This window comes from Cibotium barometz, chromosome 32 (genome assembly GCF_041138505.1).
Source record: "Cibotium barometz isolate CiBa-2024 chromosome 32, ASM4113850v1, whole genome shotgun sequence".
In the NCBI taxonomy this organism is placed as follows: Eukaryota; Viridiplantae; Streptophyta; class Polypodiopsida; order Cyatheales; family Cibotiaceae; genus Cibotium; species Cibotium barometz.
Genome location: NC_141077.1, coordinates 1119406 through 1136508, shown reverse-complemented (window position 1 = coordinate 1136508; position 17103 = coordinate 1119406). Strand labels below are relative to the sequence as shown.

The 17103-nt window shown below is 37.3% G+C and overlaps 2 protein-coding genes across 2 annotated transcripts; both read left to right on the top strand.

Annotated features, from left to right (window-relative positions):
• Positions 1-8147: 8147 nt before the first annotated feature.
• LOC147619715 (jasmonate-induced oxygenase 2-like) lies at positions 8148-9262 on the top strand. The gene is made up of 2 exons (XM_086772621.1): positions 8148-8499; positions 8775-9262. Exons 1-2 carry the CDS (start codon positions 8251-8253, stop codon positions 9033-9035), a joined length of 510 nt encoding a protein of 169 aa, XP_086628747.1. The 5' UTR covers positions 8148-8250; the 3' UTR covers positions 9036-9262.
• A 5996-nt stretch (positions 9263-15258) lies between these two features.
• LOC147619714 (jasmonate-induced oxygenase 2-like) lies at positions 15259-16367 on the top strand. Its single transcript, XM_086772620.1, has 2 exons — positions 15259-15610; positions 15880-16367. The coding sequence occupies exons 1-2, from the start codon at positions 15362-15364 to the stop codon at positions 16138-16140; spliced, it is 510 nt and encodes a 169-aa protein (XP_086628746.1). The 5' UTR covers positions 15259-15361; the 3' UTR covers positions 16141-16367.
• The last annotated feature ends 736 nt before the right edge of the window (positions 16368-17103 follow it).

The window sequence follows — 17103 nt, the reverse complement described above, 5'->3', positions numbered from 1 at the left end:
TCTAGTAGCTATGCTTTTCATAACTACCTTTTGGGGATTATATCAAGCCATTCCTTTCATCTTTCTTTGTCCTAAAAGCAAGTAAGAGAAACTTTACATATAATTATGGCATTGTATGGGCTACCTTTTCAACCTATGGGTGTGTTGAAAGTTGTCATGAATCCTCTTGTGAGCTCAATAATGAAGTAAGTTGTCTTGTAGTCTAATGGTCTTGGAGAGATAACCCCTAATATCAATAGATGGGTCTTATGAAAAGAAAGAGGGTCACAAATTTTTAGGAGTCGGGAAAAATAAATGTATCATTTCAAATCAAACATACAAGTGTGACTAGATTGGGCCAGAAACATTTGTGCTTGAAATTGCGATCGCGCTCAAACATCTTGCTAATAGTGTGTATGAAATTGGGGTATCATGGTTCTTTCCTTTGTCTGGGAAGAGGACAGGTGGAATATGTTATGTAATATGTTGAACTGCAATGTATAAAACCTAGTCTGGGCTTTGGCCCATGGCCCTTTTGAACTGGCTTGTAATGATCTTTCGGTGTTAATATTATAAATATCTACTTTCCAAAAAAAATATTCTTAAAACAATTTATTCTCAATTTTTTTTCGACCAACCTCTCCCTTAATGTTTGGTGTGTCTAAATCTAAGGGATTATAATCCTTAGTAATGGAGTAAATATGAATGCAAAGCAAGGCATCATCACTTAAATCTCTCGTTGACATGTACAAATCTACCGAATCATCACAGGTGGGTTAATTATATTTTGCATTTAGACATTGTACCACATAGGATTTTAAAAGAGCTTGCAATATTACAGATGATTTTGAAACAAGGGTGAAAGTTCAAGATAAGGTCTGGATTTGTAGTACCTAAGGGGGGTTTATGAATGCCCTATTGGGTGATATACAGAGTTATTAAATATTGTAATGGATGTATAGAATTCAATAGAATTAATAGTCTCACATTGAACTGGGTATAGAAAATTTGGCAACAATATCTAGTAGCTATGCTTTTCATAACTACCTTTTGGGGATTATATGAAGCCATTCCTTTCATCTTTCTTTGTCCTAAAAGCAAGTAAGAGAAACTTTACAAATAATTATGGCATTGTATGGGCTACCTTTTCAACCTATGGGTGTGTTGGAAGCTGTCGTGAATCTTCCTGTGAGCTCAATAATCAAGTAAGTTGTCTTGTAGTCTAATGGTCTTGGAGAGATAACCCCTAATATCCATAGATGGGTCTTATGAAAAGAAAGAGGGTCACAAATTTTGAGGAGTCGGGAAAAATAAATGTTTTATTTCAAATCAAACATACAAGTGTGACTAGATTGGGCCAGAAACATTTGTGCTTGAAATTGCGATCATTGCTCAAACATCTTGCTAATAGCGTTTATGCAATTGGGGTATCATGGTTCTTTCCTTTGTCTGGGAAGAGGACAGGTGGAATATGTTCTGTAATATACTGAACTGCAATGTATAAAACCTAGTCAGGGCTTTGGCCCATGGCCCTTTTGAACTGGCTTGTAATGATCTTTCGGTGTTAATATTATAAATATCTACTTCCCAAAAAAAAAGAAATTCTTAAAACAATTTATTCCCAAATTTTTTTCGACCAACTTCTCCCTTAATGTTTGGTGTGTCTAAATCTAAGGGATTATAATCCTTAGTAATGGAGTAAATATGAATGCAAAGCAAGGCATCATCACTTAAATCTCTCGTTGACATGTACAAATCTACTGAATCATCACAGGTGGGTTAATTATATTTTGCATTTAGACATTGTACCACATAGGATTTTAATAGAGCTTGCAATATTACAGATGATTTTGAAACAAGGGTGAAAGATCGAGATAAGGTCTGGATTTGTAGTACCTAAGGGGGGTTTATGAATGCCCTATTGGGTGATATACAGAGTTATTAAGTATTGTAGTGGATGTATAGAATTCAATAGCATTAATAGTCTCCCATTGAACTGGGTATAGAAAAATTGGCAACAATATCTAGTAGCTATGATTTTCATAACTACCTTTTGGGGATTATATCAAGCCATTCCTTTCATCTTTCTTTGTCCTAAAAGCAAGTAACAGAAACTTTACATATAATTATGGCATTGTATGGGCTACCTTTTCAACCTATGGGTGTGTTGGAAGTTGTCATGAATCTTCTTGTGAGCTCAATAATGAAGTAAGTTGTCTTGTAGTCTAATGGTCTCGGAGAGATAACCCCTAATATCCATAGACGGGTCTTATGAAAAGAAAAAGGGTCACAAATTTTTAGGAGTCGGGGAAAATAAATGTATCATTTCAAATCAAACATACAAGTGTGACTAGATTGGGCCAGAAACATTTGTGCTTGAAATTGCGATCACGCTCAAACATCTTGCTAATAGCGTGTATGAAATTGGGGTATCATGGTTCTTTCCTTTGTCAAGGAAGAGGACAGGTGGAATATGTTATGTAATATGCTGAACTGCAATGTATAAAACCTAATCTGGGCTTTGGCCCATGGCCCTTTTGAACTGGCTTGTAATGATCTTTCGGTGTTAATATTATAAATATCTACTTCCAAAAAAAAAAGAAATTCTTAAAACAATTTATTCCCAAATTTTTTTCGACTAACTTCTCCCTTAATGTTTGGTGTAAGGGATTATAATCCTTAGTAATGGAGTAAATATGAATGAAAAGCAAGGCATCATCACTGAAATCTCTTGTTGACATGTACAAATCTACGGAATCATCACAGGTGGGTTAATTATATTTTGCATTTAGACATTGTACCACATAGGATTTTAATAGAGCTTGCAATATTACAAATGATTTTGAAACAAGGGTGAAAGATCGAGATAAGGTCTGGATTTGTAGTACCTAAGGGGGGTTTATGAATGCCCTATTGGGTGATATACAGAGTTATTAAGTATTGCAATGGATGTATAGAATTCAATAGCATTAATAGTCTCCCATTGAACTGGGTATAGAAAATTTGGCAACAATATCTAGTAGCTATGCTTTTCATAACTACCTTTTGGGGATTATATCAAGCCATTCCTTTCATCTTTCTTTGTCCTAAAAGCAAGTAAGAGAAACTTTACATATAATTATGGCATTGTATGGGCTACCTTTTCAACCTATGGGTGTGTTGAAAGTTGTCATGAATCTTCTTGTGAGCTCAATAATGAAGTAAGTTGTCTTGTAGTCTAATGGTCTTGGAGAGATAACCCCTAATATCCATAGATGGGTCTTATGAAAAGAAAGAGGGTCACAAATTTTTAGGAGTCGGGAAAAATAAATGTATCATTTCAAATCAAACATACAAGTGTGACTAGATTGGGCCAGAAACATTTGTGCTTGAAATTGCGATCGCGCTCAAACATCTTGCTAATAGTGTGTATGAAATTGGGGTATCATGGTTCTTTCCTTTGTCTGGGAAGAGGACAGGTGGAATATGTTATGTAATATGTTGAACTGCAATGTATAAAACCTAGTCTGGGCTTTGGCCCATGGCCCTTTTGAACTGGCTTGTAATGATCTTTCGGTGTTAATATTATAAATATCTACTTTCCAAAAAAATATTCTTAAGACAATTTATTCCCAATTTTTTTTCGACCAACCTCTCCCTTAATGTTTGGTGTGTCTAAATCTAAGGGATTATAATCCTTAGTAATGGAGTAAATATGAATGCAAAGCAAGGCATCATCACTTAAATCTCTCGTTGACATGTACAAATCTACCGAATCATCACAGGTGGGTTAATTATATTTTGCATTTAGACATTGTACCACATAGGATTTTAAAAGAGCTTGCAATATTACAGATGATTTTGAAACAAGGGTGAAAGTTCAAGATAAGGTCTGGATTTGTAGTACCTAAGGGGGGTTTATGAATGCCCTATTGGGTGATATACAGAGTTATTAAATATTGTAATGGATGTATAGAATTCAATAGAATTAATAGTCTCACATTGAACTGGGTATAGAAAATTTGGCAACAATATCTAGTAGCTATGCTTTTCATAACTACCTTTTGGGGATCATATGAAGCCATTCCTTTCATCTTTCTTTGTCCTAAAAGCAAGTAAGAGAAACTTTACAAATAATTATGGCATTGTATGGGCTACCTTTTCAACCTATGGGTGTGTTGGAAGCTGTCGTGAATCTTCCTGTAAGCTCAATAATCAAGTAAGTTGTCTTGTAGTCTAATGGTCTTGGAGAGATAACCCCTAATATCCATAGATGGGTCTTATGAAAAGAAAGAGGGTCACAAATTTTGAGGAGTCGGGGAAAATAAATGTTTTATTTCAAATCAAACATACAAGTGTGACTAGATTGGGCCAGAAACATTTGTGCTTGAAATTGCGATCATTGCTCAAACATCTTGCTAATAGCGTTTATGCAATTGGGGTATCATGGTTCTTTCCTTTGTCTGGGAAGAGGACAGGTGGAATATGTTCTGTAATATGTTGAACTGCAATGTATAAAACCTAGTCAAGGCTTTGGCCCATGGCCCTTTTGAACTGGCTTGTAATGATCTTTCGGTGTTAATATTATAAATATCTACTTCCATAAAAAAAAGAAATTCTTAAAACAATTTATTCCCAAATTTTTTTCGACCAACTTCTCCCTTAATGTTTGGTGTGTCTAAATCTAAGGGATTATAATCCTTAGTAATGGAGTAAATATGAATGCAAAGCAAGGCATCATCACTTAAATCTCTCATTGACATGTACAAATCTACCAAATCATCACAGGTGGGTTAATTATATTTTGCATTTAGACATTGTACCACATAGGATTTTAATAGAGCTTGCAATATTACAGATGATTTTGAAACAAGGGTGAAAGGTCGAGATAAGGTCTGGATTTGTAGTACCTAAGGGGGGTTTATGAATGCCCTATTGGGTGATATACAGAGTTATTAAGTATTGCAGTGGATGTATAGAATTCAATAGCATTAATAGTCTCCCATTGAACTGGGTATAGAAAAATTGGCAACAATATCTAGTAGCTATGCTTTTCATAACTACCTTTTGGGGATTATATCAAGCCATTCCTTTCATCTTTCTTTGTCCTAAAAGTAAGTAAGAGAAACTTTACATATAATTATGGCATTGTATGGGCTACCTTTTCAACCTATGGGTGTGTTGGAAGGTGTCATGAATCTTCTTGTGAGCTCAATAATGAAGTAAGTTGTCTTGTAGTCTAATGGTCTTGGAGGGATAACCCCTAATATCCATAGATGGGTTTTATGAAAAGAAAGAGGGTCACAAATGTTTAGGAGTCGGGGAAAATAAATGTATCATTTCAAATCAAACATACAAGTGTGACTAGATTGGGCCAGAAACATTTGTTCTTGAAATTGCGATCGTGCTCAAACATCTTGCTAATAGCCTGTATGCAATTGGGGTATCATGGTTCTTTCCTTTGTCTGGGAAGGGGACATGTGGAATATGTTATGTAATATGCTGAACTGCAATGTATAAAACCTAGTCTGGGCTTTGGCCCATGGCCCTTTTGAACTGGCTTGTAATGATCTTTCGGTGTTAATATTATAAATATCTACTTTCCAAAAAAAAAAGAAATTCTTAAAACAATTTATTCCGAATTTTTATTCGACCAAATTCTCCCTTAATGTTTGGTGTATCTAAATCTAAGGGATTATAATCCTTAGTAATGGAGTAAATATGAATGCAAAGCAAGGCATCATCACCTAAATCCAACTCGTTGACATGTACAAATCTACAGGTAGGTTAATTATATTTTGCATTTAGACATTGTACCACATAGGATTTTAAAAGAGCTTGCAATATTACAGATGATTTTGAAACAAGGGTGAAAGGTCAAGATAAGGTCTGGATTTGTAGTACCTAAGGGGGGTTTATGAATGCCCTATTGGGTGATATACAGAGTTATTAAATATTGCAATGGATGTATAGAATTCAATAGAATTAATAGTCTCACATTGAACTGGGTATAGAAAATTTGGCAACAATATCTAGTAGCTATGCTTTTCATAACTACCTTTTGGGGATTATATCAAGCCATTCCTTTCATCTTTCTTTGTCCTAAAAGCAAGTAAGAGAAACTTTACATATAATTATGGCATTGTATGGGCTACCTTTTCAACCTATGGGTGTGTTGGAAGCTATCGTGAATCTTCCTGTGAGCTCAATAATGAAGTAAGTTGTCTTGTAATCTAATGGTCTTGGAGAGATAACCCCTAATATCCGAAGATGGATCTATGAAAAGAAAGAGGGTCACAAATTTTTAGGAGTCAGGGAAAATAAATGTTTTATTTCAAATCAAACCTACAAGTGTGACTAGATTGGGCCAGAAACATTTGTTCTTGAAATTGTGATCATTGCTCAAACATCTTGCTAATAGCGTTTATGCAATTGGGGTATCATGGTTCTTTCCTTTGTCTCGGAAGAGGACAGGTGGAATATGTTATGTAATATGCTGAACTGCAATGTATAAAACCTAGTCTGGGCTTTGGCCCATGGCCCTTTTGAACTGGCTTGTAATGATCTTTCGGTGTAAATATTATAAATATCTACTTTCCAAAAAAAAAGAAATTCTTAAAACAATTTATTCCCAAATTTTTTTCGACCAACTTCTCCCTTAATGTTTGGTGTGTCTAAATCTAAGGGAGTATAATCCTTAGTAATGGAGTAAATATGAATGCAAAGCAAGGCATCGTCACTTAAATCCAACTCGTTGACATGTACAAATCTACAGGTAGGTTAATTATATTTTGCATTTAGACATTGTACCACAGAGGATTTTAAAAGAGCTTGCAATATTATAGATGATTTTGAAACAAGGGTGAAAGGTCAAGATAAGGTCTCGATTTGTAGTACCTAAAGGGGGTTTATGAATGCCCTATTGGGTGATATACAGAGTTATTAAATATTGCAATGGATGTATAGAATTCAATAGAATTAATAGTCTCACATTGAACTGGGTATAGAAAAATTGGCAACAATATCTAGTAGCTATGCTTTTCATAACTACCTTTTGGGGATTATATCAAGCCATTCCTTTCATCTTTCTTTGTCCTAAAAGCAAGTAAGAGAAACTTTACATATAATTATGGCATTGTATGGGCTACCTTTTCAACCTATGGGTGTGTTGGAAGCTGTCCTCTTCCCAGACAAAGGAAAGAGCTCCTCAGACTTGGACTCAAGGCCTTGAAACTAGTACGTGCTTACATCCGATGGGTGTGTTTTGGTGGTATGGGATGCCAGGGACTTTGCACGTGGAGCTATGGCTCTGATGCTACTATCCCCCTGTGCTCGGGGGTGAGCCTGAATGGCTCTATGGTTGGGCGGTGAGCTAGATGCCCGAGTCTTTATGTGCTTTTCCTGTTTGTTAATGCTTAATTGCAGGGTCTGCTAACCTAGGGGCTTTACACTACTGGCACACGGACACGTTGTGTAGAAATGTACATGCATACTATTGAGGTTAGTTATGGAAGGCAGCATAGAGGCTTTTTTGAGAATAGATCCGCCACCTATTTTGATAGAGGAAAAACTGTTCTGCCTTCTATCAGACTAGTATGGCTTATAGCTAAGAAGTGTACTTACACCCTATTTAGCTTAGTTACTTATGGTCCATGGACACATAGTATGTGACTGTACATACTTAGCCTCTACCAAGGGCTACTACACACGTTCCTCGTGGGAGCAGATATATATCACATCCTCATCATCAGTTTTGTATCTCATCCTGGAGCACTTAGCCTCTTAGTTTTCCTCTGTAGTTGCACTGTTTTCTCTTACAGTAGTCTAGCTTGGTGCACTCCCTACACATCCCTTGGTTCCCTTCGGCCACTGGTCTAGATGCTGGTGTGTGGAGACAGTGGCCACTCTTGTACTCTTCGGGATATATAGTGGATTGTCTGGAACATACTTAAGGGATGGCAAGCGCAAACCATTAAGCATAGTAGTTTCATTTCATATTGCATGCCTATGCCTATGCTTTGTTTTGCGTGCTCCCTTGCATGTTTATATTGCATTACTTTTTATGCTCCAACATTGAAGCATAGAGTGTGTTGGCTCAGGAATCAGTGTGTAACACAACACATTTCATAAATGTAGAGATCATACTGTCACGCCACTTGTATATCCCCAACTTAATCACACTTCAATGGTGGGTTTCATTTTTTTTTTTGCAGGGATTCTTGTGAGGCCTACGCAGCGGCAGCACACAATCTGGCCTTCAAACTCTTGGAGCTCATTGCCCAAAGCCTTGGCATGCCTCCTCACCGATTTCACCCCTACTTTGCAGAGCCAAACACCAGCAGAATGCGGCTGAATCACTACAAAGTGTGCCCTTGTCCAGGCCTAGTGCTGGGAGTGGGACCTCACAAAGATTCGGGAGCTGTAACCATACTCGCTCAAGATGATGTGGGAGGGCTGCAGGTCAAAACAAAGGGTGGAGACTGGCTGGATGTGCTTCCTGATCCTCGAGCTTTTGTCGTCAATCTAGGAGGGTTGTTTCAGGTCTCTCTCTCTCTCTCTCTCTCTCTCTCTCTCTCTTTTCATATAGTATCTAAGTATGCCTTTTTTTTGTAAACCTTGACTACTTCCACAAGCCATGGGGCTTGGTTGTGAAGCGTGGGAGACTAAGGTAAGCTTGATCTAACAAGGTGAATTATTTGGTTTTTTTTTTTTGGAGGTGCAAATCAATGGATTATGAACCTAGTCTTGATAATCAGTTCTTGATATATCCTGAAATGAATTTTGCAAAAGGAGGCCCTGTATCATTTGTCTTGCAGGTTTGGAGTAATGACATATTCCTGAGTGTTGAACATCGGGTAGTCGTAAATGGTGAAAGAGAAAGGCTTTCTATACCATTCTTTTTCAACCCAAGTGCCAGTGTTGATGTTGCTCCCTTGGCAGAGTTGCTTGATGCCAATCAACCACCGTTATACAAACCCTTGAATTGGGGGAAGTTCTATAAAAGGAGAAGAGATAGTAATTTCAAGAATTTGGGTGTTGAGAACGTGCACATTTACCACTACAGAATTAACAAGTGAACAACGCAAGGATGATGGACCATGATTTTTGTACATAAACTGTGTATACGCTTTTGGGTGCCTCATGAGAATGAAGTATCAGAACAGTCAACCTGCCCATCCAGAAAATGGGCATGTGTAAGCAGCCCTAGTCGAAATACAAAACTAGATCATTGGTATAGGTCCCACTATAAATTGCATCAAATGTTTGAACATATATCTTTATTTGAGCAAAAATATTGATTATCCTTTGCTTTGTGATCTTAAGCACAATTGAACAGGATCATTGTGCATTTTTTCGAGTTTAAATTAGCTTGTGAAGATGAGTCGACTATGAGTAGTTTTTCTTATTGGTGCCATTCGGCTTTTAGCGCAAAGTTTGTCGGATGATCACGATTGCTATCACATGCCCACTGTATACCGTTGCTTCACTCTGCGTACGGCAAGTTCCAAGCGTAGAGAATTAGTTCTGCGGAAGGGCTCAGCTTTTTAATCTGTGCTCGTGAATGCTAACTTTGCATGTCCTCTACTAGTCAGTCTTTAACCAAGGATTATAGGTGCATTTTGGGGGACACCAGACATACGACTGGTCATAGCTAATACACTACTATTGGCTGATGGCTAATGGGAGTTCAAGGCTTATGAATTACAAGGTACTCACTATTAGTTGGTAGTTGAGAGCATTACAAAACATATCAAGCATATTTAAGCATTGTATGGACTCATTCCTGATGAGAAGGATCAATTGTACATGCTACAAACGTAGTCAATATCTGTTCTAGTAAGTGCATAATTTCTTATAATGAGTTCATAGTCTAGAATCGTACAACCAATGGATATAGGTCTAAAGATGCCAACAATATTTTGCATTTAGACATTGTACCACATAGGATTTTAAAAGAGCTTGCAATATTACAGATGATTTTGAAACAAGGGTGAAAGGTCAAGATAAGGTCTGGATTTGTAGTACCTAAGGGGGGTTTATGAATGCCCTATTGGGTGATATACAGAGATATTAAATATTGCAATGGATGTATAGAATTCAATAGCATTAATAGTCTCACATTGAACTGGGTATAGAAAATTTGGCAACAATATCTAGTAGCTATGCTTTTCATAACTACCTTTTGGGGATTATATCAAGCCATTCCTTTCATCTTTCTTTGTCCTAAAAGCAAGTAAGAGAAACTTTACATATAATTATGGCATTGTATGGGCTACCTTTTCAACCTATGGGTGTGTTGAAAGTTGTCATGAATCTTCTTGTGAGCTCAATAATGAAGTAAGTTGTCTTGTAGTCTAATGGTCTTGGAGAGATAACCCCTAATATCCATAGATGGGTCTTATGAAAAGAAAGAGGGTCACAAATTTTTAGGAGTCGGGAAAAATAAATGTATCATTTCAAATCAAACATACAAGTGTGACTAGATTGGGCCAGAAACATTTGTGCTTGAAATTGCGATCGCGCTCAAACATCTTGCTAATAGTGTGTATGAAATTGGGGTATCATGGTTCTTTCCTTTGTCTGGGAAGAGGACAGGTGGAATATGTTCTGTAATATGTTGAACTGCAATGTATAAAACCTAGTCTGGGCTTTGGCCCATGGCCCTTTTGAACTGGCTTGTAATGATCTTTCGGTGTTAATATTATAAATATCTACTTTCCAAAAAAATATTCTTAAAACAATTTATTTCCAATTTTTTTTCGACCAACCTCTCCCTTAATGTTTGGTGTGTCTAAATCTAAGGGATTATAATCCTTAGTAATGGAGTAAATATGAATGCAAAGCAAGGCATCATCACTTAAATCTCTCGTTGACATGTACAAATCTACCGAATCATCACAGGTGGGTTAATTATATTTTGCATTTAGACATTGTACCACATAGGATTTTAAAAGAGCTTGCAATATTACAGATGATTTTGAAACAAGGGTGAAAGTTCAAGATAAGGTCTGGATTTGTAGTACCTAAGGGGGGTTTATGAATGCCCTATTGGGTGATATACAGAGTTATTAAATATTGTACTGGATGTATAGAATTCAATAGAATTAATAGTCTCACATTGAACTGGGTATAGAAAATTTGGCAACAATATCTAGTAGCTATGCTTTTCATAACTACCTTTTGGGGATCATATGAAGCCATTCCTTTCATCTTTCTTTGTCCTAAAAGCAAGTAAGAGAAACTTTACAAATAATTATGGCATTGTATGGGCTACCTTTTCAACCTATGGGTGTGTTGGAAGCTGTCGTGAATCTTCCTGTAAGCTCAATAATCAAGTAAGTTGTCTTGTAGTCTAATGGTCTTGGAGAGATAACCCCTAATATCCATAGATGGGTCTTATGAAAAGAAAGAGGGTCACAAATTTTGAGGAGTCGGGGAAAATAAATGTTTTATTTCAAATCAAACATACAAGTGTGACTAGATTGGGCCAGAAACATTTGTGCTTGAAATTGCGATCGCGCTCAAACATCTTGCTAATAGCGTTTATGCAATTGGGGTATCATGGTTCTTTCCTTTGTCTGGGAAGAGGACAGGTGGAATATGTTCTGTAATATGTTGAACTGCAATGTATAAAACCTAGTCAAGGCTTTGGCCCATGGCCCTTTTGAACTGGCTTGTAATGATCTTTCGGTGTTAATATTATAAATATCTACTTCCAAAAAAAAAAGAAATTCTTAAAACAATTTATTCCCAAATTTTTTTCGACCAACTTCTCCCTTAATGTTTGGTGTGTCTAAATCTAAGGGATTATAATCCTTAGTAATGGAGTAAATATGAATGCAAAGCAAGGCATCATCACTTAAATCTCTCATTGACATGTACAAATCTACCGAATCATCACAGGTGGGTTAATTATATTTTGCATTTAGACATTGTACCACATAGGATTTTAATAGAGCTTGCAATATTACAGATGATTTTGAAACAAGGGTGAAAGGTCGAGATAAGGTCTGGATTTGTAGTACCTAAGGGGGGTTTATGAATGCCCTATTGGGTGATATACAGAGTTATTAAGTATTGCAGTGGATGTATAGAATTCAATAGCATTAATAGTCTCCCATTGAACTGGGTATAGAAAATTTGGCAACAATATCTAGTAGCTATGCTTTTCATAACTACCTTTTGGGGATTATATCAAGCCATTCCTTTCATCTTTCTTTGTCCTAAAAGTAAGTAAGAGAAACTTTACATATAATTATGGCATTGTATGGGCTACCTTTTCAACCTATGGGTGTGTTGGAAGTTGTCATGAATCTTCTTGTGAGCTCAATAATGAAGTAAGTTGTCTTGTAGTCTAATGGTCTTGGAGGGATAACCCCTAATATCCATAGATGGGTTTTATGAAAAGAAAGAGGGTCACAAATTTTTAGGAGTCGGGGAAAATAAATGTATCATTTCAAATCAAACATACAAGTGTGACTAGATTGGGCCAGAAACATTTGTTCTTGAAATTGCGATCGTGCTCAAACATCTTGCTTATAGCCTGTATGCAATTGGGGTATCATGGTTCTTTCCTTTGTCTGGGAAGAGGACATGTGGAATATGTTATGTAATATGCTGAACTGCAATGTATAAAACCTAGTCTGGGCTTTGGCCCATGGCCCTTTTGAACTGGCTTGTAATGATCTTTCGGTGTTAATATTATAAATATCTACTTCCCAAAAAAAAAGAAATTCTTAAAACAATTTATTCCGAATTTTTATTCGACCAACTTCTCCCTTAATGTTTGGTGTATCTAAATCTAAGGGATTATAATCCTTAGTAATGGAGTAAATATGAATGCAAAGCAAGGCATCATCACCTAAATCCAACTCGTTGACATGTACAAATCTACAGGTAGGTTAATTATATTTTGCATTTAGACATTGTACCACATAGGATTTTAAAAGAGCTTGCAATATTACAGATGATTTTGAAACAAGGGTGAAAGGTCAAGATAAGGTCTGGATTTGTAGTACCTAAGGGGGGTTTATGAATGCCCTATTGGGTGATATACAGAGTTATTAAATATTGCAATGGATGTATAGAATTCAATAGAATTAATAGTCTCACATTGAACTGGGTATAGAAAATTTGGCAACAATATCTAGTAGCTATGCTTTTCATAACTACCTTTTGGGGATTATATCAAGCCATTCCTTTCATCTTTCTTTGTCCTAAAAGCAAGTAAGAGAAACTTTACATATAATTATGGCATTGTATGGGCTACCTTTTCAACCTATGGGTGTGTTGGAAGCTGTCGTGAATCTTCCTGTGAGCTCAATAATGAAGTAAGTTGTCTTGTAATCTAATGGTCTTGGAGAGATAACCCCTAATATCCGAAGATGGATCTATGAAAAGAAAGAGGGTCACAAATTTTTAGGAGTCAGGGAAAATAAATGTTTTATTTCAAATCAAACCTACAAGTGTGACTAGATTGGGCCAGAAACATTTGTTCTTGAAATTGTGATCATTGCTCAAACATCTTGCTAATAGCGTCTATGCAATTGGGGTATCATGGTTCTTTCCTTTGTCTCGGAAGAGGACAGGTGGAATATGTTATGTAATATGCTGAACTGCAATGTATAAAACCTAGTCTGGGCTTTGGCCCATGGCCCTTTTGAACTGGCTTGTAATGATCTTTCGGTGTAAATATTATAAATATCTACTTTCCAAAAAAAAAAAGAAATTCTTAAAACAATTTATTCCCAAATTTGTTTCGACCAACTTCTCCCTTAATGTTTGGTGTGTCTAAATCTAAGGGAGTATAATCCTTAGTAATGGAGTAAATATGAATGCAAAGCAAGGCATCGTCACTTAAATCCAACTCGTTGACATGTACAAATCTACAGGTAGGTTAATTATATTTTGCATTTAGACATTGTACCACAGAGGATTTTAAAAGAGCTTGCAATATTATAGATGATTTTGAAACAAGGGTGAAAGGTCAAGATAAGGTCTCGATTTGTAGTACCTAAAGGGGGTTTATGAATGCCCTATTGGGTGATATACAGAGTTATTAAATATTGCAATGGATGTATAGAATTCAATAGAATTAATAGTCTCACATTGAACTGGGTATAGAAAATTTGGCAACAATATCTAGTAGCTATGCTTTTCATAACTACCTTTTGGGGATTATATCAAGCCATTCCTTTCATCTTTCTTTGTCCTAAAAGCAAGTAAGAGAAACTTTACATATAATTATGGCATTGTATGGGCTACCTTTTCAACCTATGGGTGTGTTGGAAGCTGTCCTCTTCCCAGACAAAGGAAAGAGCTCCTCAGACTTGGACTCAAGGCCTTGAAACTAGTACGTGCTTACATCCGATGGGTGTGTTTTGGTGGTATGGGATGCCAGGGACTTTGCACGTGGAGCTATGGCTCTGATGCTACTATCCCCCTGTGCTCGGGGGTGAGCCTGAATGGCTCTATGGTTGGGCGGTGAGCTAGATGCCCGAGTCTTTATGTGCTTTTCCTGTTTGTTAATGCTTAATTGCAGGGTCTGCTAACCTAGGGGCTTTACACTACTGGCACACGGACACGTTGTGTAGAAATGTACATGCATACTATTGAGGTTAGTTATGGAAGGCAGCATAGAGGCTTTTTTGAGAATAGATCCGCCACCTATTTTGATAGAGGAAAAACTGTTCTGCCTTCTATCAGACTAGTATGGCTTATAGCTAAGAAGTGTACTTACACCCTATTTAGCTTAGTTACTTATGGTCCATGGACACATAGTATGTGACTGTACATACTTAGCCTCTACCAAGGGCTACTACACACGTTCCTCGTGGGAGCAGATATATATCACATCCTCATCATCAGTTTTGTATCTCATCCTGGAGCACTTAGCCTCTTAGTTTTCCTCTGTAGTTGCACTGTTTTCTCTTACAGTAGTCTAGCTTGGTGCACTCCCTACACATCCCTTGGTTCCCTTCGGCCACTGGTCTAGATGCTGGTGTGTGGAGACAGTGGCCACTCTTGTACTCTTCGGGATATATAGTGGATTGTCTGGAACATACTTAAGGGATGGCAAGCGCAAACCATTAAGCATAGTAGTTTCATTTCATATTGCATGCCTATGCTTTGTTTTGCGTGCTCCCTTGCATGTTTATATTGCATTACTTTTTATGCTCCAACATTGAAGCATAGAGTGTGTTGGCTCAGGAATCAGTGTGTAACACAACACATTTCATAAATGTAGAGATCATACTGTCACGCCACTTGTATATCCCCAACTTAATCACACTTCAATGGTGGGTTTCATTTTTTTTTTTGCAGGGATTCTTGTGAGGCCTACGCAGCGGCAGCACACAATCTGGCCTTCAAACTCTTGGAGCTCATTGCCCAAAGCCTTGGCATGCCTCCTCACCGATTTCACCCCTACTTTGCAGAGCCAAACACCAGCAGAATGCGGCTGAATCACTACAAAGTGTGCCCTTGTCCAGGCCTAGTGCTGGGAGTGGGACCTCACAAAGATTCGGGAGCTGTAACCATACTCGCTCAAGATGATGTGGGAGGGCTGCAGGTCAAAACAAAGGGTGGAGACTGGCTGGATGTGCTTCCTGATCCTCGAGCTTTTGTCGTCAATCTAGGAGGGTTGTTTCAGGTCTCTCTCTCTCTCTCTCTCTCTCTCTCTTTTCATATAGTATCTAAGTATGCCTTTTTTTTGTAAACCTTGACTACTTCCACAAGCCATGGGGCTTGGTTGTGAAGCGTGGGAGACTAAGGTAAGCTTGATCTAACAAGGTGAATTATTTGGTTTTTTTTTTTTGGAGGTGCAAATCAATGGATTATGAACCTAGTCTTGATAATCAGTTCTTGATATATCCTGAAATGAATTTTGCAAAAGGAGGCCCTGTATCATTTGTCTTGCAGGTTTGGAGTAATGACATATTCCTGAGTGTTGAACATCGGGTAGTCGTAAATGGTGAAAGAGAAAGGCTTTCTATACCATTCTTTTTCAACCCAAGTGCCAGTGTTGATGTTGCTCCCTTGGCAGAGTTGCTTGATGCCAATCAACCACCGTTATACAAACCCTTGAATTGGGGGAAGTTCTATAAAAGGAGAAGAGATAGTAATTTCAAGAATTTGGGTGTTGAGAACGTGCACATTTACCACTACAGAATTAACAAGTGAACAACGCAAGGATGATGGACCATGATTTTTGTACATAAACTGTGTATACGCTTTTGGGTGCCTCATGAGAATGAAGTATCAGAACAGTCAACCTGCCCATCCAGAAAATGGGCATGTGTAAGCAGCCCTAGTCGAAATACAAAACTAGATCATTGGTATAGGTCCCACTATAAATTGCATCAAATGTTTGAACATATATCTTTATTTGAGCAAAAATATTGATTATCCTTTGCTTTGTGATCTTAAGCACAATTGAACAGGATCATTGTGCATTTTTTCGAGTTTAAATTAGCTTGTGAAGATGAGTCGACTATGAGTAGTTTTTCTTATTGGTGCCATTCGGCTTTTAGCGCAAAGTTTGTCGGATGATCACGATTGCTATCACATGCCCACTGTATACCGTTGCTTCACTCTGCGTACGGCAAGTTCCAAGCGTAGAGAATTAGTTCTGCGGAAGGGCTCAGCTTTTTAATCTGTGCTCGTGAATGCTAACTTTGCATGTCCTCTACTAGTCAGTCTTTAACCAAGGATTATAGGTGCATTTTGGGGGACACCAGACATACGACTGGTCATAGCTAATACACTACTATTGGCTGATGGCTAATGGGAGTTCAAGGCTTATGAATTACAAGGTACTCACTATTAGTTGGTAGTTGAGAGCATTACAAAACATATCAAGCATATTTAAGCATTGTATGGACTCATTCCTGATGAGAAGGATCAATTGTACATGCTACAAACGTAGTCAATATCTGTTCTAGTAAGTGCATAATTTCTTATAATGAGTTCATAGTCTAGAATCGTACAACCAATGGATATAGGTCTAAAGATGTCAACAATATTTTGCATTTAGACATTGTACCACATAGGATTTTAAAAGAGCTTGCAATATTACAGATGATTTTGAAACAAGGGTGAAAGGTCAAGATAAGGTCTGGATTTGTAGTACCTAAGGGGGGTTTA

Bases quoted from the DNA above. Each gene is read 5' to 3' on its own strand.
- LOC147619715 (XM_086772621.1), top strand. From the start codon at position 8,251: ATGCCTCCTCACCGATTTCACCCCTACTTTGCAGAGCCAAACACCAGC. The intron at 8,500-8,774 runs GTCTCTCTCTCT...TTTGTCTTGCAG, and splicing joins ATCTAGGAGGGTTGTTTCAG to GTTTGGAGTAATGACATATT.
- LOC147619714 (XM_086772620.1), top strand. From the start codon at position 15,362: ATGCCTCCTCACCGATTTCACCCCTACTTTGCAGAGCCAAACACCAGC. The intron at 15,611-15,879 runs GTCTCTCTCTCT...TTTGTCTTGCAG, and splicing joins ATCTAGGAGGGTTGTTTCAG to GTTTGGAGTAATGACATATT.